At 40.9% G+C, this 25834-nt stretch overlaps 2 protein-coding genes across 2 annotated transcripts; one reads left to right on the top strand and one right to left on the bottom strand.

Moving 5' to 3' along the window:
- Nucleotides 1–356: 356 nt before the first annotated feature.
- gatb (glutamyl-tRNA(Gln) amidotransferase, subunit B) lies at nt 357–17612 on the bottom strand. The gene is made up of 13 exons (XM_044027413.1): nt 17433–17612; nt 15226–15379; nt 14917–15030; nt 10255–10453; nt 9066–9188; nt 8821–8934; nt 7802–7886; nt 6334–6378; nt 5947–6139; nt 5689–5822; nt 1016–1094; nt 768–902; nt 357–670 (listed from the first exon to the last, which is right to left on the bottom strand). Exons 1-13 carry the CDS (start codon nt 17579–17581, stop codon nt 545–547), a joined length of 1650 nt encoding a protein of 549 aa, XP_043883348.1. The 5' UTR covers nt 17582–17612; the 3' UTR covers nt 357–544.
- A 104-nt stretch (nt 17613–17716) lies between these two features.
- dctpp1 (dCTP pyrophosphatase 1) lies at nt 17717–19007 on the top strand. Its single transcript, XM_044027414.1, has one exon. The coding sequence runs from the start codon at nt 17856–17858 to the stop codon at nt 18360–18362; it is 507 nt and encodes a 168-aa protein (XP_043883349.1). The 5' UTR covers nt 17717–17855; the 3' UTR covers nt 18363–19007.
- Nucleotides 19008–25834: the final 6827 nt, after the last annotated feature.

Below are 25834 nucleotides of genomic sequence, written 5' to 3' on the forward strand. Positions count from 1 at the left end.
AGTTGGACTGAATTGAGCCTGGTTATTATGTCACATCGTGTAACTTTAATCCACAGTTCCAGCACTACACATAGATTCTCAATGGGGTTTAAGTCTGGTGATAATATTCTCCCTGAACCATTGTTCCACATTTTGATCCTGGTGTTTTTTATAGTCAACGGAGCTTATTTTTGGGGCACACAACGTCGCAGAGCTTAGACTCTGACCAACTGAGGCGACCCCAGATTATTACACAACCCCCACAGGCTGTGTCTCATTAAATCTGGTCAGAATATCGAAAATAAAGATAAAGATGTACAGATACAAACACCCTGGGTCTCGTCTATGCTGTGGTGATATGACACTGTCACAGAAGGTGATGTTCTGAAAAGCTTTATTATTTTAAGAACACACATGATCAAAACTTTGTACAGTATTTACAAAAATGTCAACGTCAAGACGCTTCACTGTCAGTGAAACGCCACCGTATCAATCTCAACAGCCATGTGGTCATGTGTCTACAGCCTCGTGTGTGTGTGTATGTGTGATCTTCTGTGTCCGACCTTCATGAGGTCTTCTCCAGTAACATTGCTCTGACCAGAACCGGGTCCGCTCTACCTTTGGTCTCTTTCTGAACCAGGCCCATCAGGTTGTTCAGGACTTTCTTGTTTCCAGCTCTGATGGCGCGAACCTACACGGCAGACACCCATCATCTCAGGCATGATTAAATAAAAACAAAATAACAAAACAATGGAATTAAAAACAGGGATTGGCGAGTGAGCTCTCACCTTGTCCGGATGCGAGTCCACCACCTTCTGGCAGATGCTGTGCAGCTGTGCGGTGTCACTAACAAGACCCAGGTCCTGCTCCTGGATGATCTGAGCGGCCGACTTGCCTGCTGACCTCCACATCTCCTGGAACACCTGCCAGTGGAGAGAGACCAGTGAGACGCGTGTGCGTGTGTGTGTGTGTGTGTGTGTGTGTGCAGCGTGACGGGCAGATGAGGAGGGACGCGCCGTCTGTGCGGCTGACTGACCTGCTTGGCAACTGAAGAGGAGACGTGTCCTGTTTCCTGGAGCTCCAGCAGCTCAGCCAAGGCAAGAGGAGAGACGGGGCTGAAATCAAATGAATGGGTAATGTAATTACATTTAAATGGACTGAATAAGTGATTTAAATGGTGGAGGAGACGAGGAGGGAGAGAGGGGGAGAGAGAGGGAATGTCAGACTGAAAGGACACAAGAGTCTATCAATGTTTGACTATAATGTGTTTGCCTTCCCTGCGTCTGCTTGTTGATTCCCCGGGCTACCAGACAAATAGAATCAAAACGCCTGTTTGGAAATATTAAGTGGAGACTGAGTTTCATTCAGTGAACTGGAGGCCAGACTAGACTGTGTCTGTCTCCTCCAAACATCCCACAGTCACTGTGGAAACACAGCGACAGCTTCCTCCTTGTGTCTATGCATTTTCAATGTCATTAAAAAAGCGTATTCACGTAACGACAGTGCTTAACAAAAGTGATTAGACCAGCATCACCCAAAGCCACAGCTGCCCTAAATGAACAGCATTGGTGATGATCAACATTAGTTTGTGTAATGGTTAATACACCAGTATGTAGAAGCTCTTTAACCCAAATGATTCATTTAATACTAAAATATAATTATTATTGTTGTCCATGATTTTTTTTTAACAAAAAAGCACAGTAAAGCGCATTATTATTTCTTGATTAAGACGTCAAATTATAGTTATTTACTGGCATTCCTAAACAGAAAAGTGAGTTCAAATGTGGGTATAAAAAAGTGAACTCTGTTTGTTATTTGCCAAATAAATAACAATAACATTTGAAACAAGTTTTTGAAAGATTTTTAAAATATTTATCTTAATAAAGTTGTAACGTATAAACTAGTAAACTAGTTTGCTGTAGTTTTTTGTGTAGGATTTAGTGGCATCTAGAGGTGACGTTATTGCGAGATATTGCGAGAGAAGCTTAAAGCTACACTGTGTAACAACCTTCATGAACAGAAATGGTGACGCTTCGTCAGAACACAGGCTCTGTCAAGCAAAACTATCAGACCTGGCTGAGGGAGCGTTTGAGGGTATGCAGCAGCAGCGCAGGGGCGGGTGGGGTCAAGATGTGTTTATCCAGATGATGTTGGATGAGGGTTAGGGTTCATTTTTCTTTGTTTTGTGTGGAATTGTGGGAATGTTGCCAGGCGACATGAGATGTGTGAACTCCTACATTTAAACACATTTACATCTTTTCATTGTTAAGCAGGTTTGCAGGAAATAATAAATAAATAAAAGTGAATAAATGAACAACATGACCCACTATTATATATCAACATGTTCCTTTCATAAGAACATGTTTGGGTGATAATAAGGGGATTAATGAAGGGGACTTGACCTGGCAGTGGACACACGTCAGTTAAAAATAAGTCAGATTTGGCATTGCTGGAAGCCTGGTGGGACATTTCATTAATCTGCCACTGGACCTGCAGAGACTTCCCCTCGTAGGCAGCCGCCAGCAACTTTTCTGAGGGTGGAAACCCTGGAGGAGTGACTCGTCTCTGCCTGGGTGAATTCTTAATGACATGTGTGGAATCTCAGCTTTCTGGCTGTCTGACCAACGTGCTTCCTAATGTCCTATTTCCTCTCACAAATCTGACAGTCCTGGAACCAGAGGGAGAAAAAATAAAAGGGAATTGATTTTGACAGGACAAAGAAAATATGATACAGAAATACTGAAAGTTTGATCTCCGGTTTTCTTTAACTCTCGTCCAAAAACTAGAGCGGCGGGTTTACTCAAAAACGCGAACATTTCACACATTTTGTCGGGGAGATAAAGTGAAGTTCACAGCATCTGCGTTAGTGTCGACTCATTACTTGGTTCAGTTTCATTTGCTCTGCGATGACTCGGAGCCTTTTTATTCTAAGCAAAGAAAGAAAGAAAAAACAAAGATCTATTCTCAGTTGGACTCAACAAGCTGAAGTGAAGACAATATCTGATTCAACATATTAAAACGACTTTATTCCGTTTCAGCGACAACACCGAGGCTTTGTCACTCAACTCGCATGTGTACAATGAATACATGTGAAAACAAATAACCTTTGGTGTCATTTAAAAAGTGTAGAAAAGGTTAGAAAGAGTGTCTGATGCATGTTCTCCCACAATCCAAAGAAGGTTAAAGTTCATGGAACATTCTAAACCACACACCCCGAGCCAGATCGGGCCATCCACGCGCTCGCTCAGCTCAAGTAACAAGTCAATGTTGTGTTATTTTTAGGTGCGATGACACAATCCAAACTAGGACGAGCGCCTCGATGACAGGAGAGAAGGTGTACGTCCAAATATGTGCTTGCTCAAAGGCAGTCGGTCGTTACACGTGGAGACATGCGATAGTTAGATAGAGTGAGTGTAAGTGCGGACCAAACGTTTCAGTTCTGCAGCTTCACATTATTATCATTTATTTTGGTCTGATGGAGATATTTTTTATTTATTTCAGTTTTATCTCAGATGCAGATGTTTTGTTTAGCATGGTTCCTATTTTTGTTTGTGACAGATTATCTTTAACTCCCGTTTTCTTCCATTTAAAATGTGTTTTGGCGTATTTCCACTGGCTCTACTTGCCTCGCCTCGGCGCGGTTTAGGTTGCACTACAAAAAACAGTACCTACTCAACGTGGGAGGAGTCATTACTGCACGGCTGCGTGAAACTGCGGTGAATTCGTTTTGTACGCGAGACACACACACAAATGAGTGTATTCAGTATAACTGAATAAAATCATTAGAAATATTTGTTCAGTACTTCCTCCGTGACCGGAGCACCAACTCCGTCTGACGCAGTCACTGGACTGAAATACAGCGGCAGGGTCTGTGATCAGCAGTGCTGTCCCTAAATACACTCATCTCCTGGTAGCTGTTGGAGATGAACCCACATTTTTAGGATTGTTAAGTAGTTTTAACTGATCTAGAGTTTGGCTTGATTTCTGTGTCGGACGTCTCTTCCTGTGACAGCAGTCCGACCAATCATTGCATAGCATCTACTCGCTGGAACCTCGCCGGAGCAGGTACTATGCTAGTGGAAACGCTACTGTATGTCGGTCATGTGACTGACTGGTGACCTGTCCAGGGTGTAACCTGCGTCTCGTCCACTGTCAGCCAGGCTTGGCCTCAGCTCCCTCTGTGACTTTCACTAGGTTAAAAAACAAACTAACTGAATCATCAACATCCATCTCTGCTACTTATTCCCTCTCTATGGAGCATTCTTTCAGGTCGGCGTTGGATGGATGGATGGATGGATGGATGGATGGTGGTTGTTACCCTATCTGCTGTATAGTACTTGGTATACATTCTATTTGAACTCATTTATTATAGTCTAAGTGTTAACATCTTTTATATTGTAATTTTTTTTTGTTAATGCATGTTTATGATTTATTATCTTTATCTTTACTGTCTTGCTGCTGTATCAATGTAAATTTCCCCACTGCGGGACAAATAATCATAATATATCATATCATATATCATAATATCATAATATTTTATCTTATCTTATCTGTGTTTACAACTTCACCCACTCTGTTTCCCTTCCTGCTTTGACAGCGTCTTTACTCTGCTGATAAAACACATGCCAGTGCTGTTTGATGCCAGAATTCCCTCCACCACCACCACCATCGACCAGCCTCCTCCTCCTCCTCCTCCTCCTCCTCATGTGCTCGGCTTTTGATACTATTGATTTAACTTACCGACGTATTCCTTCTAGCTGCTGGCATTTTTCTTAGAGCTCCGTCACAGAGCAGAGCAGAGCAGAGCTGCTCACACCCAACTGTAAAACCATCTGCTATGAATAGTCCATTCACTGAAGTGTCTCAGACTGAGGTTTACTCACGCAGATGGATTAGGCGATGCTTCTGACATGGAATCAGGAGTTTTTCATGGAGGTTAACCCTTGAATTAGTGGTTTGTGACATCGGAGAATAAAGAGAGGCGAGACACACACGCACACACAGGCTTGCACAGCTATTCTTAGGACACTGCGTTGGCTTTTCATTCTTTTAGACAACCTAAACTAAGCATTATCCCTAACCAAAAATGAGGTTCTGCCTCATTAGGACCAGGTTTTGGTCTCCATGAGGACTACTGGCCCTAACAAGGTCAGTGTTTATGCCAGAAAAGGTCCTTAACCCTTAGTGTCGCAGGTGCACTCTTGGTAAATTGCTGTGGGAATAATACACAACTCCTTATATGGACATCCTGGAGGCGTGTGTTTATAGGTCACATGTTCACATGTTATGATTCATTTTATATCGCATTTTTAGCAGTGATATAAAGTAGCAATAATTGTGCAGAAGTCATAAAAAGAGATTGTTTTTACTTTCATTTTTGTTCATGTGAACTTTGAACTGTGGCGTATTTCCAAACTTCACAAATTCAATCAGATTTGAAATATTTTGAGACTTTGATCAGGTGTGTTTATATATAGTTGGTTAACATATACATATATATTTTTTTATCAGATTGCATATAGGTTGTGCTGAGAAAAAAGTATATAAGACACTCTATATTGCATCTTATCTTATAGCATCTGTATAAAGTGTATGTTTACTAAAATAGACTAAATAGGCATTCTTATTCCAGAGAGTTAAGAAATGACCACGAAGAACCTTAAGAGGACTCTGAACATGGTAAAAGCAGCATGAAGGGACTTTCCTCACCTCTGGCTCACGCTCATGTCTTTCTGGTTGAGTTGACCCAACAGTTCTTTTGTCACCCAGCCAATCACCTTCCTCGGCTCCTTCTTGGTCGCCTTCAACACGGCCTCAAAGTAGTCGACCAGCCCGTCCTCACTCTGCAGAATAAAGTGAGCGTTCGCAAACACATGAACATGAAATCAAAGCAGAAAGCACTTGACAATCACATGGTAGTTCAAGTACAGGGGGAGACAGACTGCATTCACCCACTCATACACTCACCAACAGAGTGAAGCTGTGCTCGGGGAGGATGTCGTACGTTTGCACCAACATGTCTCTTTTGACACTGGGCAGCACTGGGAGGCCTTCCCTTAAACTCTGCACCACCACGGCCTGGCTCGCGTCCACGCCAGCGGGCAGAGACGCGTTATCTTCATACACGATCAGCGGGGGCAGGTTGGGCTCAGGCATAAACCTGAGGGTGGTGGAAAGAGAGGGGAGGAAGAGGAGAGGACTCTGATTAATCTTATACCTGTCCATCAATCACTCCCCAAACGACACATACACACACAGAGAAGTGAGCGATATGAGTTTATGACCGCGTGTCCAGCTGCCACTCACATCCACTCTTCTTATATGTCAATAAACACAAGCGTCTCACAAACTCACCTGTAGTCCTGAAGTCCCTCTTTGTCCCTCATGGGAATAGTCTCACTGGAGGACACAAACATGTAAATGTTACTTTACATTTTCACACTTTGCTTTAAGATGCAACTCCCCTCGTAACTTGTAACTTGTAACTTGTAAAATGAAGATTCACAGCTTTTCCATGACACTCCAGTTAATATCTCTTCAACTGTTGGACAGATGTGTTCCACTGTGGGTGATAATGACAGGGTTATTTTGTAAAGCTGAATGACTGGGTGAAAATGGGTGAGATTTGTTTTCTGACAGATGTTGCAAATGTGATTTGATTCGCAATAGAATTGTTTGAGTGACGGACTTCAAATGTGATGGAGCATCACCACACATCGCCATCAAAACAATAACAACTAGTATATCCTAATGAAAGGATGAGAACTTATGAAGATATGAACTGTATCCAACAGTCAAAAATAGAATTATTTTTGCAACTGCATTGTTTCAAATGGCATTTTTAATTTGAAAACAACGCATTGTTCAGCCACAGTATTTTCTAAAATCCTGTAAATGATTTAATATTAAGATAATCATTAATAATCAATAAAAGAGAGAGTGGGAAAATGTCACAGGCCTGCACACGCTGTTTAACATGCTTCACCGTGTACATCTGACATGCAAGAAGGCCTCATGGGAAAGAGGCGGTGCATCAAAGATGATCAATGCCTCAGCTGTGTGGCAGCCTGTGGTTTGCACAGAGCTCACAGATGAAGCAGGACGACGCCGGCGGCATCCAAATGGCTCTATTCATCATCATTACCGTGATGGCTCCTCCTTAGCAATGCTCAAGACTAATTGTCACAACTGTGCCAGGATTCAGGAACGCAAGAAACAGGACCAAGTAGCAAATGCAGGTCTTTGATTTATTAACCTGAGGACGCCTACAAGACGGTGAGACAGACTGGAGGCAAAACTAAAAAAAACAAGTTCAAGGGAAAAGCAGAAATACATAATCCATTCATTCATCTTCGAGCACTTTATCTTTCACATGAGAGACACGGGGGTCACGCTGATGCCAATCCCAGCTGAGGATGTACCCCAGTCTTTCGCCCTATGTCAGCTGGGATTGGCAAAGCTCCCCCCCTGGATTATCTCCTGGTCTGGGGACTGACACCAATGCACAAGTGCCTGAAACCTTTATTTTCTTGAATGGCCATCAACGGACGACTCCACAGTTGCAAAAAGAAGTCTGGTTTTACATCAGCTTATGAGAACATGTGAAAAAGTCAATTTAAGTTGATTTCTAACATCATTTCCTGTGGAATCAATGATGAATTATGGTCTCATGTAGAGTAAACTAGTACAGCAGATAGCAGGGTGCACGTGGACCTGAGACTGTGCCGAAAGTTGCTCAGGAGACAAAGAGTGAGACTAATGAACAAGGCAAAGATCACGCTCGATCACAATCATTAGCTGAAGCTCGGTGTCATCCTCTTACCCTGATTTGGAATCGTACGCCCTGGTCTCATTCTGCACCACCCCTCCTCTCTGCAAGACATCGATCTGTCTCTGGATCTCAAAGTCTGTGCGATACAAGAGACAGCGTTCACATAAATGCGGACACTTGCGACGCCGCCGCCACAGCGCGGTAAATGCCAAACATCTGCTGTTAAGCGCTGGCAATCGTCAGGTCTGAGACTGCTGCCACGTTATAACTGTGATAAATGAGGTTCTTCTCCATGACTTTCTAAATACCAGCTCAGCAGCAGGGTAAACGTGATAAAACTTTATTGATAAATCACTTAGGTACAAGCCCGTGATGCATTAAAGCGCGCTTACAAACCTGGCTGTGAATAAATGCTGAAGTTTTCTGAATGAGACTCTTTGTCAGCTTTTTAAATGAAACTCTATCAACACTCAATTAGTGTGGGGTCGACACTAAATCCATGCTTTTTTTTAAATTGAACAGCTGTGTGAAGCCAATTTGCCAACACGTTCTGTAGTCACACAGCTAATTAGTTGTGAATGGCTGTCAGTCCTAAACGCATGCGTCTCGAGCCGCTGTCAATATTAAATAATCTTCCTGTCTTTCAACAACAACAAAAAAATACTATTTGCAAGCACACATGTGATGAATATATGATTTGCAGCATTGGAAGAAGAATTTAGATCCTTTGTGGAAAAACTACTACTAAACTGGTCCCTGCAGTGAAATGATAAAGCGTTGTTTTAAACTTTGGTTGATTAAAAATGACGTGTTATTTTATAAGTTAATCGACACGGCTCGACTGGAACCTCGCCAGAGTAGGTACTAAAAAAGTACCAGGTACTATTGCTAGTGGAAACACGCCTATAAACTCTAAACTTTTCACTTTAAGCACAGTTAATATCCATATTCCCCACTATGAGTTTCTTACATTCATTTTCTACCAGTGTGATTTAAAACAAATGACAAAAGTCCCAAAAATATCATAAAACACCATCCACCCCCCTTTTTCACTTTTTAATGGTACAAACCTATAGCTCTGGCCAGGTATCGACTGCTGTTGATGTTCTTCACCTCAGTCCTGATGCCCAGTGCTTCCCCCGGTCTGTGGACGGACACGTTGGCATCAACTCTCAGCTGGCCCTCTGATGAGTAACACACACACACACACATACACACACACACACACACAGAGAGGGAAATAAGTTGATATCTCAGCCGCGCAGTACAGCCGCTCTGAAGCACAGAGAGATAGAGATGAAAGTGATTCCTCTACCAGACATGTTGCCTTGACAGGTGCCCAGGGCCTGCAGGATGAGCTGCAGCTCTCTGACAGCAGCAGCAGCCTCCTCTCCACAGCTCATGTCTGGCTCCATCACCACCTCCATTAGACCTACACCTGATGGATTTGAAGACAGCGTTTGCTGCTTTGTTAAGTGTAAATCCACAGAAATCCAACAAGTGAAAGATTTAGATGGGTTTCACACTCTGTTTCTGTTATCACTGACTGTATAGGGTGAAATGGCGCTATTCAGATTATCCCTTAACTCAGTCTGCTGGCAGAGATTGAAGCACATTTGGAAGGAAAGTGTTGAGATTACTATCCTTTAACGTAACCATACATTTGTCTTTAGTGACGTTGAGGCAACAGATTCATTAGTATGAAGGGATACGTGTGTACAAACAACGTCATTATTGATAACTGCTATGGTTATGGTTGATCAGTAAGGATTATTTAAAATAGGGATGCACGATATTGTCGTCACGATATCGGTATCTACAGATATTGGCTTAAAATGGATATCGGCAAACACGCCAAGATCCACCGATATGAATAATGACTAAAACAGTAGCTGCTTGCTCTTTGACTTCTATGCTAGCACCCCGACAGCTATTATTTTTTGATGTTTATGTGTTTTATGCAATAAAGACATTTATTGATCCACATCTGCTGCGACATATGTATGAAAAAGGAAAGGAAAGACGTATCGGTTATAGTTTACAGTATATATCGGTCAAACTCTCTCTTTCCTAATATATCATGTCTGTAATTGTGTGTACCATGTCGTGAAGTGTTTTTGTAAACACAAAACTCAAACTACTGCTCAGAACAGTAGCACATCGCTGTAGTCTTGTTTCGGGGCTATTTTCAGCTGTGGATGAATCCACAGTGGGTCCTATGGTGAGTATCTTTGGCAGCTGGGTGACATGTGACAAATAAAAAACAAAACCAACAACAAACAGATGTCATGTTTGTGGTAATAAAACAATGCTGGGCCTCAGGAGCCTGAGCCAGAGGGAGAAACTGAACAAACAGCAACCTATCATCCAGTGAAGTGGCACTGTGGAATAAGCTCCATCAGAGTAACACACGCTGTGTGTCAAATGATTTTATTGTTGCTTTTACTCTTTTTCCTGAAATGTACTGACAGGTTTGTTATTACAGAAGCACTAAGTGACGTCACCTGCTCTGTTGAGGTCTATGAGCGTCTGGCTGTGGACGTCATCATGGAGACTCTTGCCGCTGTCCTGCTCCAGCTGGATCTGTTTTATCGTGGCAACCTTTCTGATCACGTCGCTCCTCTTTCTTCCGCCAAGGAAGCTGTAAGTCAGTGTGCCATCGACTGCGATAGGACGCCGCTGCTGTGTGATCTGGTATCCAGCCTGACACGACAAGAGACATCATTATACAACTGGCAAATACAGAATCCCAAAAGTTGAAATATTTTGTTACCCATTGTTACTTTTTCTTACTGAGAATATCATATTGTGTCCCAATGCTGCCAGCAGCCACTCCTACTTTTTGATTAAAAGAAGACACTTGCTGACATAATGAGAACTGCGTTCTCACTTAGACGGGTTGCATGGAGTCAAGTAAGGCCTGATTGAAGTGACGTGAGGAGATGGGTACACCCTGGACAGTTCGCCAGTCCATCAGAGGACCACATATAGAGACAAATAACCATTCTATGTTCAATTTAGAGCGTCCAATTCACCTAATCCCCATATTGGATGTTTTTGGACTGTGAGAGGAAGCCGGAGGACCCGGAGATAACCCACACACACACGGGGAGAACATGCAAACTTCATGCAGAAAGGCCCTTGTTCTGACCGGGTGTTAACCACTACACCAACCGTGTGGCCCCTTGGTTAGAAATCATTATTTCTAAATCAAAGAATAAATAAAATATCATTTGTACTGGGAGACAATCAACCTAGAGAAGAAAGCAAACATCTCCTGGAGTCGCTGAGTTCAGTCCAAGTATTGCAGTCGAGTAACTGATGACGAGTCCAGCGGCAATTAAACACAGTGCTGATAATGCGGCAGCAGCAGCAGCAGCAGCAGCAGCAGCAGCAGCAGCAGCAGCACTTTTGCCATTTCACTCAAGGTTTCGATTCACAAAAGCCTAACAATCATTTCATCTGCTCCCCTACCCCTTAAAGAATCTGCAGCTCTAATTTCCCAAATCACTATGGCAACTACATCGCAGGAGCTAAACATTAATCACACTTATGCTAAAGAGAGTGAGTATGTGGGGGTGGAGGAAGGTGGGTGGGGGGGGTCGCTGCTTCTCTGAACAATGTGCCTGATTGACGCAATCAATCACATCCCTTTAAAACAAAAGGAAGGGGGAAAAAACAAGTTTTAGGCAAAGTTTTCTTTTTAATTGTCTGTTTTTCCTGGTATAAAATTCAATCTATGTCTCTGCTGGATCTCATGCAGTTCATCAGAAGCCACGTTTTGTTGAAAAATGTTGCCTCTGATGGCTGAAGCACATGCATGCCGTGCTGTACATCAGGCAGCATCGGTGAAAGGGAAGATCATTTGAATTTCCTGCATAATAAATCAGCTTCCTCTGGCTGCATAATGAAGGATGAGTCAGGTTTGTCATTAATAATGTCCTTGTGGGCACATTTAAGTTTCCCAGATACACGGCGACAGCAGATTGTTATACGCTAATGAGGAAAACACCTTATTTATAATCAGTTACAGGGGCATTTCTAATATCACACCCCATATGCCGATATACATTAATTACATTAATTAAATTAATTAAAGGTATATCAAAGTTTTAATCGTGAGGCTGCGATATCTCTGGGAAATTGTTATTATTTGCTGAGGCTCAGAGATTAGTGTGAAGCTGCTGAGGCATGTTATTACAGGGCTGTTTAAAACTTTATGCATGTGCATTGCCCGCCATTCCAATTCAAAGAGGGAATGCTGGTTGGACAGCAGCATTAATCATTTAATGAGAAACTGGCGTTTAACAAAATGCAATCAGGGATTTTTAGTGGAACATATCAATAATGTAGAATGCAATTTGCTAAATTTAAGGGGGCAACGTGTCCTTCAATGTGTCCTGTGACTGTTTTGGTTTAATACATGTGGATTAGAGTCCAACGTGAGGTAAAATGTGGAAAAACATTCACAGCATCTGCAGAATTAACGCCACTCTGACACAGATCACTGTTTTGGAACAGATGACCCAAATATACAATTCAATTCATTAAAAAAGGAACGGATTTACTGATTTTATTGTTGCTCGATAAAGCCATTCTGTTCTGAGCGTGTATTGTACTGCTTTGAGTACGTTTTTGGACTTTTTACCTTCCTACCTACTGACATTGTACAAACTTTAAACCCCCACATAAAAGTTTCAGGGTTTGTAGTGAAATCTGGCAGAAAATAGAAACTGTAATCTGTTGTTATCGTCCATGCTGTGTGTGTCAGCTGTTGAGAATGAATCCAAAAGAGTTGATGCAATCTTCAGTAAACACACAGAAGTGCACCAGGAACACAGCAGTAATCCCAGTGCTTCTGGAAGGGATTTCTGTTGGAATTTCAAAATACTACACAACGTTTTGGGGAGATAAAGCATCGCTGACATGGTGACTGAAACATGTACTGCTGCTATTTTGTGATAACTAGTGTTTCTGGGAACATTGGAAACGTAGAATTAAAGTCCAGCAGTTGAACCAAAGCAGGTTTGTGTAAAATAACAGTTTACACAAGTTATTTTCTTTACTCCAAGTAAACACCTGGACAAAATTTGAAGGGATTCACTGAAGGTGTTCATGGTATCGCAGTTACAAGGTCACAGCGACCCTGAACTATGACCACCAAAAACTTATCAATCACATCTTCACGATAGACTTCAATCAGAAACGAGATATAATTATTATTATTGTTATTGAAAGATATATCAGTGTAAACAGTAACAGAATAAGTGCAGTAAAATAGCAGGATAAGCCCATTACTCACATTTTATGCCACTTCTTTGAGCAGTTCCAAAGTTAACAAAGGAAAAGAAAATGTCTTCAGCCTTTAATTACACTCGTCATTATTTTGCCCAAAGTCATGTTGAAATAATATCTTTCTCTGTAAATGCTCTCACACTCTTCGAGCATGTCTGGATTTATAAGCAGACGTCTCTGTAGGGCAAGTCGATGTAATTCCTTTTCCATCTAAACCTTCAAAGGTCACTCATAATGGCAGTAAAATGACCTCAGGGCTCAGAGGGCCAGTTATTTCACTGCACTAGGGGCAGGACTCGAGGATCCATCCATTTCCTACCGCTTTGTCCTCCACAGGAGGGTCATGGGGGCGTGTGGTGCCAATCTCAGCTGACATAGGACCCTGGACAGTTGGCCAGTCCATCACAGAGCCACATATAGAGACAAACAACCATTCAGTTGTGTTTGTGGTCAACTGCTGGATCTAAGTGTGATGTTTACTCGCCTTTAACTCTGTTTCTGTCCTGCAACTACCAGGGAAAATATCCGTCTCTTTAGCCTCTAATGCACCGCCGTCTTCACCACACAGCTGCGGACTTTGCCTCTGTGCTGGTTAGTGCTGAGCCAATCGTGGACAATGGATTTTGAGAACCGTTTTAAAATCTGTCAGCTGCAGGTAAAAGCAAAAACGGAGGAGGTGTGGGACAAATACATAAACCAGGAGCTCAAACTTTCTATAAACTTCCAAAAGCTCAAAGAATCTGCTGACCCGGGTGATAATTCTCTGCAGGTTCATCGATACAAGCGTCTGGATGAATGGATTGAGTTTAATATCAAGGTCAAAAAACTGTGTTATCATCCAACTCTGCCGCTCCCTGAAGCTCTATGGAGCATTTTAGTGTCTTTCAAATCAATGTTTTGGTTTAATAGCCCATAACTTTATAAAAGGTCACCTTCACCGCTCAGATAAGCTCACAGCACGCTGACTTCCTCAAAGCAAACACCAAAGTCAGCAACTAGCTCCGGGACATAATCAACCATTAGCATCTAAAGAGTCAAATGTTTCCCCAGGAGCTGGTGAAGATCAAATCAGAGCTGGAAGGAGAGAAAACATTACATTTACATTCATCAAGTGGACACGACTACGACTGCAAGTTAATGCCAGTGTTGCTCTGTGTCTGCATGGATGTGTAAAGAAGCAGCTGCTTAATTACCACTGCTGTAAGGCATGAGACATTTGGCTCTACTCAAACATTTCCAAGTGATTTCTCATTTACAGAGAAAGTCTCATGCAAAGTCTGAAGTGTGGATTTCAATTTTCTATAAGATGTGTTTACAACTGTTTATAAAGAGCATTATGGGTAACTTAAGACCTCTGTTTACTAAAATCTGGAGTTGATAATTAGACTACCAGCTACACACAGTTATGAGTTAGAGATCCACAACTATACCTGGGTTTTTTTAGAACTCCAATAATGACTTTATGTAAATAAAAGAGAGCTATGTCTCAATGATCAGCAAAGGTACAAAGAAGGAAATGACTCGTGTATAATATAAAACCAGAAGTGCACTGAAGGAAATCGGGAATGAAAAAACATTGGTCATTTTCTTTAACAGCTTTCAGTATCATTTGAGTGTATGTGTGGCAAACAGCATTTTCGCTGCTTCAGCAAGACTTTTAAATTAGAGCTCAGGGCCAGAGAGAGTTCAAGGAAAGTGTTGTGATGGAAAAGTGAGAGGCAGATGAGGACAGCTCATATATGCAGTCCAAGCAACACAGAATGCGGCATAATGTGCAGGACAATAGCGGCTACAGTCTGCACTTGTGGCTGTTAAATGATGATACTGTAGCACAGAGAGCAACCACGGAGGACGAGGAGTGAGAGACTCACAGGGAGGTCAGCGTAGAAGTAGTGTTTCCGGTCAAAATATGACTTCTTGTTTATAGTGCAGTTGAGAGCCAATCCTGTCATCACTGCTGCCTCAACACATCGTCTGTTCAGGGCCTGGAGACACACACGGACATTACCTTATGTTCAAACAATTCATGAGTAAAAAACTGTGTTATTTGTACCCAAACGTTTAAATGCACTTATTGTAAGTCGCTTTGGATAAAAGCGTCTGCTAAATGACATGTAATGTAATGTAATGTAATGTAATGTAATGTAATTTTTGTTTGAATTAAGCTAAACTTTGCTTACGGGTAACGTGCCAGGTAAGGATCCGTCAAAGAACGACACCAGGGAGTTTGGAGGGGCAGAGAAGCAAACCCCTGAGCCAGAGAACAGCTTGGTTTTGGAGTTGATCTGGGCGTGGATTTCCAAGCCGACCACCCCAACAAGCTGCTGTGGAACGCTAAGGCAGAGAAATGAAAGTCACTTTAACTTGGTCTGCACATCTCCAAATTTGAAACTGAGAGCAGGACCTTCCTGCAGGAGGTTAAATATTTTTCCAGATTAATGTTGAAATAACACCTTTTTTTTTCATAATAACCAACAACAACTTGAACAAACAGGACACGCATCTTGCTATTAAACTTCCGGGATTTCTATATTTTATATGCATATTCAAGTTCAAGAAACATTTTTTTTCTATAGCTTCCACGTCACAAGACTTACTGACTCCTTACCAATGCCAAACAGAGCGGTTAACAAACTGGATTTTAAATGACGACTTCTACACAGTGAATGTGAGCTTGTTTTCTCCAGGTGGAGATTAATAGTCCTAAATTAAGAACTCTTCTTCTTCTTTTGGCTTCTCCCTTTAGGGGTCGCCACAGCAGCTCAGCTGCCTCCATCTTGTCCTCTCCCTTGTATGCTCTTGAAGCTTCATTTTCGACAACCTTTGCCCAATAAAATTCATATCCCTTCTCTGCATGAGACCAAACCATCTCAGCCTTGACTCTCTTACTTTATTATTCCAAACTGTTCAACCTGAGCTGTCCCTCAAATATTCTAATTTCTAGTCCATCCAGGTCACTCCCAACATAAATCTCAGCATATTCTTTTAGAAAGTGCCACTGTCTCCAAGCCATACATTAAAGCTGGTCTCACTACCATCTTGTAGACCTTCCATTTTACTTTTGCTGCTATCCTTCTGGCCTTCATCAACCCAGACACTCGTCTTCACAAACTCCAGCTGGTCTGCACTCGGGCCAATACTGATATTGGTCAAAACCACTGGATCAGCTATCGGACAGATAAAAATGTAAAATCCGATACAATCCAAAATTCCTATAAATCGCATGCTTCATGATACAGAGACTGTAAAAATATATATATTTTTTTTAAAAAAAATCAACAAAAGCATTTTAGCTGTGTCATATTGTGGCTGTTTATTTCTTCTTTTTGGGAGAACAATATTTATTACAGAACTGGAGATTTTGTCTTTGAAAGGACTCAGCATAAACAGCTTCATAGTTCATAAATGGTCTAAAACAGGGGTGTCAAACATACGGCCCGTGGGCCAGAACTGGCTCAAAAGAGGGTCCAATCCAGCCCGCAGGATGAATTAGTGAAAATACTATATTTTTCAGTTCCAGATACCTGCGACTAAATGTTCTGTACCTTTGTAGATCCACTGTGATCTGTAAGATGTAATTTACATGTGTCAATTGTAAAGTTAGGCATAAAATTGTTGAGATTGCACTTATTTTTCTCAAGAAATTTCAGGTTAACATGTTTTGTATAAAGACACTTCATTAAATGTAAAACAAAGGGGAACATTTTGGAGTTCTTGTTGTTTATTGGTTATTATGCAATTATTTTACTGGTCCAGCCCACTCGAGGTCAAATTGCACTCTTTGTGGCCCCTGAACTATAATGAGTTTGACCACCCTGGTCTAAAATGACTATATCGGACAAATATCGGTATCAGTAGATATTCGAGTTTGTGATAGCAGTATCGGAAATAAAAAAGTGGTATGCCCCATACCTACTTTTCAGCACAAAAAACAGCTATCAACCATCCATGCAATCATCTGAAGATGTCTGTTTATATTCTGAAGTCACGTTAAATCACACGAGTTTCTGCGAGATCACAAATCCTGGGAATCTCCTCCCTGAAATGGATTGATTAAACACGTGTGTGGTCCTGCTTCTTGACTGGATCGTCCCTAGTCTGTGCTTTCTCAGGCTTAAATCATTGAAAATCAGTGAGAAAGTTTATTTTGTCTGTGGTCTCCCACGTGTTTATAATCAAGTCAGGTTTTGCTCTAGTGTGGGTCAGGCGGTTGTAAAATCACGTAAACATTTTATCAGTAAATCCGTGTCCCGTCCGTCGATGAGTTTCCGGTGTTCAACTTCGGGAATTCTGGATTAATTCAAAGACATTCGTTCGTCATTGAACTGCTACTCAAACACAGGTAAGTGACACCGACAATAACAACACAAGCAGCAGCGTCTCTTACCTCTTTGCTCTCGGCTGTGCTTGACTGTGGCATCGCGAGCTTCTTGTACTTATTCTTCTAATCACACACAAAACGTTTGGATATAATGTTGATATTCGCGAATTCATGTTATAAAGCAGCTCACTTGCAGCAACAGAGCGGGTGGCCATGTTGCCTTTACGGCTCCAGTTAACATAAGAAAGAAACTGTAGTTTTTCAAAGTGACATTTCGTAGTAGTATCTATGCTGTTGGTTGTCATGTAAAAACTACAAACCCCACCCCTGACAAACATCCTGTTTACGACAATGGTTGCATCATTTCCGGTCTGACAACTGGCGGGAGTTCACTTCAATACTGTGGCGTGTGAGCGGAGGCTGTTTTCAGACAGACTCCGACAACTTTTGCGTTTTATTTCGCGGTAATCCGGATAAACTTCACTCACCATGATGGCTACACACAGAAACGGAGACTGTGGGGTAAAAGAAGACGTGTCGTCCGCGGTGGTGAACGGAGAAGCCACGGAGGCATCGACCGGCCTCAAGCTGCAGAACGGAGCGACCGTCCGGCCGGAGAATTTCACCTTCACCTCCGAGCCCACCTTAGAGGATATTCGGCGGATGCAGGCGGAGTTCACGGACGAGCGAAACTGGCAACAGTTCCACCAGCCCCGCAACCTTCTCCTGGCCATGGTGGGTGAGGTGGGTGAGGTGTCGGAGCTCTTCCAGTGGCGGGGGGAGGTCGCCGAGGGTCTGCCGGACTGGACCGAGTCGGAGCGGGAGCATCTGGCACACGAACTCAGCGACGTGTTGATCTACCTGGTGGAGCTCGCCGAGAAGTGTCACGTCGACCTTCCCCAAGCGGTGCTGCGCAAAATGGCCCTCAACCGAATGAAATACCCCGCCAGCAAGGTGCAGGGTTCGGCCAAGAAGTACACAGAATACAAGGACTAAGTTTGTTTGGGTGTTTTGTTTGGATGCGGATCACAATCACGGATACTGGTGGAGCTGCTGTTACTGAGCACCACACTGCCAGCATGATGATATTGATGATGATGATGATGCTGCGGGACACTGACATGTTTCCTGCTGTTGGACATTTTAATACTTGGTTCAAAAGGCTTTTTGTTGCACAAGCCTTTGCATGTCTTTGTGTGCTGCACATATGCAAATCCACTTATCCCCGCATGCAGAGCTGCAGTTGGCAGACAGGCACTTGAGTTATGTGCAGGTTTTTACTGAGCTTCACTTTTTAAATGCAGTTTTTCTGTGAGCCTGAGTCTTAGTTGAGGCATTGCAAGCTGTTTGTAAAGTGGACATTTTATTGTTTCCATTTTCTTTTGGGAGGCACCAGGATGAACATATTTCTCCTTGAATATTTTTTTTAGAAATTAATAAGCTTTGCTGTGAACTAGCAGAGGTTTGACAAAGTGGATGAGAATGTAGACAGAGCTGATTTTCCAGATTTTCCTTACCTTACAAGGTTAAAAAAAAGAGCAACTGTTCTGATTCTGTCTTTTGTGATCAGGGTTAAATGTTCTCATCTTCTGTGTTATTCACAACTTTTATCTTGTTCAAAGTAAAGGTGGCTGAAATTCTGTTCTTTGTGTGTGTCACTCATTTATCAGACGTACTATTATAACTAGCCAGTTTGTATGTATAGATGTTGACAGTTAATGCAGTCTCATACAACAGCACTGCGCTTAATGGGTCCTTTATTGTTTAGAGTGATCAGGAGCTGGAGAAAATCTTGGTATCATACAATCACACATTTACCTTACAATTAGACATTTTATAGCAGTTTTACATTATTATAGGCTCATGTAATAAACAGGAATCTGCTCCCAATACTAGTAGTGCTGCTCAGTGCAGCCATTTCATGCAGTACAACCATCTATCACTATGCAAATTGGTGAAAGCCTTCAATTTTCCAATTCCAAACTTGACTAGATTTAAGTAGAACTGAAGTTGTTGATGTAGTATCTTCTTTTTATGAAGTCATTAGCAGCAGGACAGTGATTTAATGATTCACTTGGAGCTTATAAGTGTCATATTTAAATCATGCTGATGTAAATGAAATTGAAAGTGCAGAATATATGGGGGGGAATTTAACGGCATAATTTCACTTACTATATCCTCACCTGAAGTGAAACCTTAATTAATATTCCATCAAAGATCTTAGATCTTGGACACATTCATCTGATTTTATCTATTTCTTTTTATTTGATGTGTTCTGAGACACAAACGTCGCCCTCGGCTGCATATTCTGGTATTTATTCAGACATTAGTTTCTCTGTGTGAAAGTCAAGCTATGCCATTTTTACTCGAGCAGATGTGACACAGCATTTGTCAACTCTCCTGTTCACATAAAAAAAAATACTCTCTGACTCGGGCACCGCATTGTGTAAATATGTCATTTTTAATTCCAAGCTCTTTGATGATTTATTGCAAAAAGGATGAAAAAAAAACCTTTGTCAAATTCAAGTAAAAGCACAGTGAGAGTTTTTCATTATCATAAACTCTTTGGTCTAACATTATTCTCCACATAAAGTATTTTACTAAGCCAGCTCTACAGCTGCAAATGAAACCATTTGTGGCAGTTCATCAAAAATAATAAGCCCCCCTCACTCAGAGTGCGATTTCTGTAATTCACCGTGAATATGATGCCAGAGAGCTTCTATAAAATGGGTGATTGAGGAGAATGGGACTTTTCGTAGGTGCTATTTCAACATTCAGTGTCTTAAATCTCAGCGTGTGCCGGCCACGAGAAGACTTCACCTTCAGCCCTCATCACTGTTCCATAACATAGACATAATGTACATTTCCTAATTGTCTGTTACAGCAAATCAGATATTATAAACACTTTGAAGCTGAACCCAGGTCCAACTTAAGTGGCAATGTGCAATTTACATGATGTTCTTTCTTTCGAGGAGGATTCGCGTCATTTAATATTTATCCCATGCAATTGAATGACACATTAAGCAGCTGTCCTTCACATTCAGTGAGATATTCTTATATGAGTAATCACCTCAGGGGCTTTGCTGCAAGGAAACATGATTTCATTTTGTTAGTGATAGTTTTATTTGTGATATGACACCACATTTTAACATTTACCAAACTCCATTGTTGCCACAGTGGGCGTTGCAGGTGAGATTTGGTGTGTGATAACTACTGAGCAAAGTCCATTTAACCATAGAATCAACGTTTGTATTGATCAGACATTTGCACTAATAATAATAATTTATTGACCATAAGCCACTGTAAATCTCTTTAAAATGCATGCTAAATAGCATGCATCACTTCATTTACCACAAAGATAAAAACAGAAGAATGTTATGAAACCTTATCTTAATCGACCCAATGAGCGTGTGAGATATTCATCCACAAAACCTGCTCCCGTGTTCCTCCAGACTGCGGTAACACATGGGGACTCTTACGGAAATCCTTCAGACTTTAAGCACACTTAAGATCACTACAATGTTATAATGAATATCATTAAGTGTCGCTCATGTACACTCCACCTGCTATTTTCTGGATAACAGGTTTCATAGGCAGAGTAGCGCGAGAATAGCAGGTGAAATGGTTTAGTTAAAGTTGTCTGAGACTTTTACAGTGAGTTGGTGTTCACGGTGTTTGGAGGCAGAGAATGTAACATGGCTCAAAATAAAAAGAAAGCAAGACTGAGAATTGTGGAGTCAAACCTTTAAAAGCTGTGGCCGTGGTTTGGTTTAGACCCCGTGAGAACCAAAGTTATTATAGTTACTGACAACTAACGAAATAACGAATACTAAAATAAAAAAAAAACAACTTTTCCGTTAACATTTTAAAATAAAAACTAAAAACTAGAGGTTACCCCACCCCAAGAGAATTACAGAGAAAACAAGACATAGGGAAGCAATGTAAACATGGATGGTGTTATTTTTCTATCATATACGTGTCTATATTTTTCTGTTGTGTCCATCAAATACATGAATCCTGTTATCTTTAAATACACTTCTGAGTCTCTGTCTGTGTACTGACAGATGTTGAAAGTGTTCGTGAGAAAGTTAACCAAAGAGTTGTTTTCCCTCACGTCTTCCAAGTTATGCTCTTCCCAAGGTGCCCTTCCTCGTCTGAAGATGGCGCTGAGGGCTTAATTACACACAAACCTTTTGATGAGTTCAAATCTTAAGATTTTCTCCCACTTTTTAATGGTCTTGCTCCGGCAGATATCATCAGTCCAGTTGTTGTTATGGGGTTTTAAAAGGAATTAGGGTTTTCATGCTGACGCAGATAAGCTCATGGCCACTTTCTTTTCCTTTTCACTATCTGCGTCAGACACACACATCAACACTCTTTTATCCCATGCTAGAGACAGCAGTGGGAGATGTCAGAGCTCACACAGTGGGGTTACCCAGCAGCAGCAGCAGGGGTTCACGTCTCATCACATTACATCACACACATACATGCGTGTACGTGCACATGGAAACACACTCTGTTTTCTCTCTCGTTTGGACCGTCGTTCTTCTTGTGTGGTTCTGTCAGAGGCAATCACATCCTGTTTACCCCCGACGGATCCATTCTGAATGCAAACAACTCTTTCTTTTCATATTCGTGACAGCTATGTTACATTGCATTTGCTCAAGTATCATGGTGTTTGATCAGTTTAATAATTAATCTTTGCCTGCAAGGGCATATTTGCTTACAGGCTCCTGCGTATAAATATACTTGTCTGTCACATTTCTACTTTTTTTAAGCATCTGAAATTTACTGTGAACTGATGAAGATAAAAATATGATGTAATGGTTTGTTCATAGGGGTACGACGGAGTATTAGGGCTGAACAACGAAGACCAAAAATCTAATCTTTCAACAATAATGTCAGAATATTATAAGAATAAAGTTGTATTGCGACGTTATGACTTTATTCTCATAACATTATGATTTTATTCTCAGAATGTTCCGACTTTATTCTCATGATATTGCAACCTTTTTAATATTACACCTTTATTCTCACAATATGACATGTTTATTCTCAAAAGAATATAATTTTCTTTTCAGTTTGGCCCCAATACTGGTATAGGGGTGATAATAAATAAATAAAACATAAACAAATTGGAATTATTTCCATTTACCATGTAGTTTTACATCACCTGTAACAAATAACTTTGAATGCCTTTTACTCAAATGAAGCTGCAGGTTTTCCATGTGTGTTTCAGTGTGAAAGGTATTTTTGACATGACATGACATGGCAGAAAAAGCACAGGGGCATTAATAACATTAATTAAAGCTGAATTTCATATTGATGTATGCTCATTCCAGGGCCTGGGTGTTGCATTGGCTGTCTCAGGTCAATGGAGTTGAGTCATTGTTAATGTTGTAATGTATATATGTGTATGTATGTATGTATATATATATATATATATAAATATATATATGTGTGTGTATATGTGTGTATATATATAAAAAGACAACAGGTACACAGAGCAAATAACACAACAAACTACTAATACTTCAATCCCACATTATGCACACTTTTCCCCCTACTTCCTCCCTAGGCTGTGTTTTGTTTTTGAGGAGTTGCCAGTTGGATTTCAGTTTAGTTTCTGTATAATGGCTTTAGAAATGTAAACACGAGCTGTTTTGCACACTGCCCATTCTTCCCCACTGGACGTGGCTTTTGTCCTGTGCAGAGCAAGTAATCCGTTTCACATTCTCTCCCCCTGTGGACTGAGGTGCAGAGGTGCACAAAACCCATAAGTCAACTGCCAAAACATATTGTTGCAAACAACACTTCCGCTGCTCATCCGGCATTTCACAATCCACACCTCCAGCCCAGCGTGCACCTGTGTGGATGCTCTTACTCCCCCTGTGAAGGTCTTTATCATAGTCACTTCCACATCTTCTCTTTGCTGAGTCTGGTGTTTGCTTACAGTGAATGATTGAGGTGAGAATCCAGTCACCAAATGCACTCACTTCTCTGTAATACTGTGGTGCTTCACTGAATGAGCTTTTCTTTCGAATAGTGATGTCCATACATTTAATATTTTTGAGTTGAGTTGAATCACAGCTTCTATTACCCTGTTGTGATTCATGAGGAGCTCTTTCTCTGTCTGCCGTTCTCTTTAAAATGCATCATTGTTTTGTTTATTTTGCCTGTTTTGTTTTGGTCTTTTGTTCTGTCTGCCTCAGGTTCACTTTGACGCAAACAAATGATCCTCCTGAAACAATGAGAGTGAACTGAACTTGGCTACAGTGAATGAATGAATGATTCAGTCTCAGACAGGATGTCCAGCAATAACAGTGTTATGAATGTTATTGTATTTATTTATAACACTGACATTTATCGAAATGTCTTGTGACTCTCTTTTTATTTTTTTTCATATAATTACAGAACCATTAACAAAGAAATGTTATCACAGAATATATATGTATATATGTATGTATATATATATACGTATATACATATATATATATATATATATATATATATATACATACATATACAGTATATACACACAAACACGCCTTGACAGTTCATTCACGTAACACCTATTCTTTCACTCATCTTTACCTCATATATTATATCACTTTACCATCAAATATTCAATAGTGTCATGACATGCAGGGCAGGATGTTAATATCATGTATAAAGTAACAGCTTCACACCAGTTAGTCATTTATTACTGTGTCAGTGGTGGAGCCCCATATTTTAAAAATAGACCTCCTGTCCTAAAAATCAAGCATCCATAATGACCTATTTTGGTCATTCCCCCCAACCATTCATTGGACGGGATGCTGTTTTGTTTTGTTTTGTTTTCTAGCGTCTAATTACAATCCTACAAGGGTCAATCTACTACAGGGGTGTCAAATTGGCAGCCCACGGGCCACATGTGGCCCTCCAAACCATTACATGCGGCCTGCCCACTGCTGTGCTGAGGCACAGCTGCCAGGGAGGTGATGGAATATAGATAGAATATATGACTAAATATATTTGCTAGCACTATTTTTTATAATAGTAACAAGACATTTGCTTTTTTCAATTACAGTTATCCTTGTCATTATTTACTAAATTGTCTATTTATTTCTCTGTTTTTGTGCATCATAAATATGTTTTTATTGTGAAGTATACATCATTTTATATCAAAACAAGCACTTTTACTTTGAAATTCTGTCTAATATCATCGTGAATATCTTATATTGCCCACCCACTACTGAAGAGTTGATTTACTTTTCCACTTTTTTTTCTCTAGACCAGACTAGATGCTCATTGGCCCCCAGGTCATTTGAGTTTGACACCCCTGGTCTACACCATAGATAACTTCACTCCCTTTATAATACCTTGTATGCAGAACACAGGACTCTGTAATAACTTTATTTCAAGTATTTTGTTGAGGATCACTGTTATAGTTTTCCATAAGTTGGATGTCATTTTGCATTCATACAGCATGTGAATACATGTGCCGCTGCTCCTGTCAAATCACCAGCACATATCCGATTAACCGTGCCTGTAATTCCCTTGAAATCTTGAACCAGGACCCAGTGACTTCTCTCCCGTCTCCACATAATATCCCCGTTAGTAGCTCTCCCTCCCAAGCTCTCTTCAGACCACCAAGTCTTGGTGGGTGAGATTGCCTCATTAGGCCATAAAATGGCAAAGTCCTGCCCTTAGCCACACGAGTGGTCCCAAATAATCCCTGTAACACTGTATGTGGTATTAGTGGGAATTTCTCTTTCATAGACATTATACAACTCCTTAACCCTTTGAACACAGAACATTTTGGCTGCTTTTTTCCTCATTATTATGTTTAAACATACAGTATATACAGAAGCTATAAGACATGTGCAGTATAGAGTGTCTTATATCCTTTTTTTTTTTAGCACAACCTATATGCAATCTGAGGAAAATGTTTTTTTTTTTTCCATTTTCACCAACTATATAAAACACACCTGAGCAAAAAGTACTCGAAATGTTTGAAATCGGATTAAATTTGTGAAATTTGAAAGTCAGTCACAGTTCAAAGTTCATAACTTTGACTCAACAACAAATGTTTTAAAGCCTGAATCAGTGACCTAACACACCCCCAGGATGTCCATATAAGGAGTTGTGTATGATTCCCATGGCACAGATTTGGGTTAAGTGACGATATTTAAAAGTGGAGATTTCTTAACCACTTCATAGATGGCAGAATTGTTGGGGTCTTAGAAAGCGTGCTGTATATTTAAATGAAGCATAGCAAAACTAATAATACTGGGACCGACAGTGAAGTGACTGTACAAACACGGTGTTTTATCAGACTTCATGCCATTGTCAACCAAGACGAGTACCATCTCACAACATTTCTTACACTCAGAGAACATTTTTGACATCATAATCCCGTATAAAAATATTTGACAGTTCACAGTCTTTGTTTGAACCCTGAGATACTTGCAAAAAAACAACAAACC

The sequence above is a fragment of the Solea senegalensis genome, linkage group LG6 (genome assembly GCF_019176455.1).
Source record: "Solea senegalensis isolate Sse05_10M linkage group LG6, IFAPA_SoseM_1, whole genome shotgun sequence".
NCBI classification, from domain to species: Eukaryota; Metazoa; Chordata; class Actinopteri; order Pleuronectiformes; family Soleidae; genus Solea; species Solea senegalensis.

What these genes read in the sequence shown, in the direction of transcription:
- gatb (XM_044027413.1), bottom strand. Translation starts at nt 17,581, where the DNA reads ATGGCCACCCGCTCTGTTGCTGCAAGTGAGCTGCTTTATAACATGAAT. An exon ending in ATACCTGGCCAGAGCTATAG is followed by an intron (nt 7,887 to 8,820) that starts GTTTGTACCATT and finishes TGTATCGCACAG; the next exon opens with ACTTTGAGATCCAGAGACAG. An exon ending in AGCACAGCTTCACTCTGTTG is followed by an intron (nt 5,823 to 5,946) that starts GTGAGTGTATGA and finishes TTTATTCTGCAG; the next exon opens with AGTGAGGACGGGCTGGTCGA.
- dctpp1 (XM_044027414.1), top strand. Translation starts at nt 17,856, where the DNA reads ATGATGGCTACACACAGAAACGGAGACTGTGGGGTAAAAGAAGACGTG.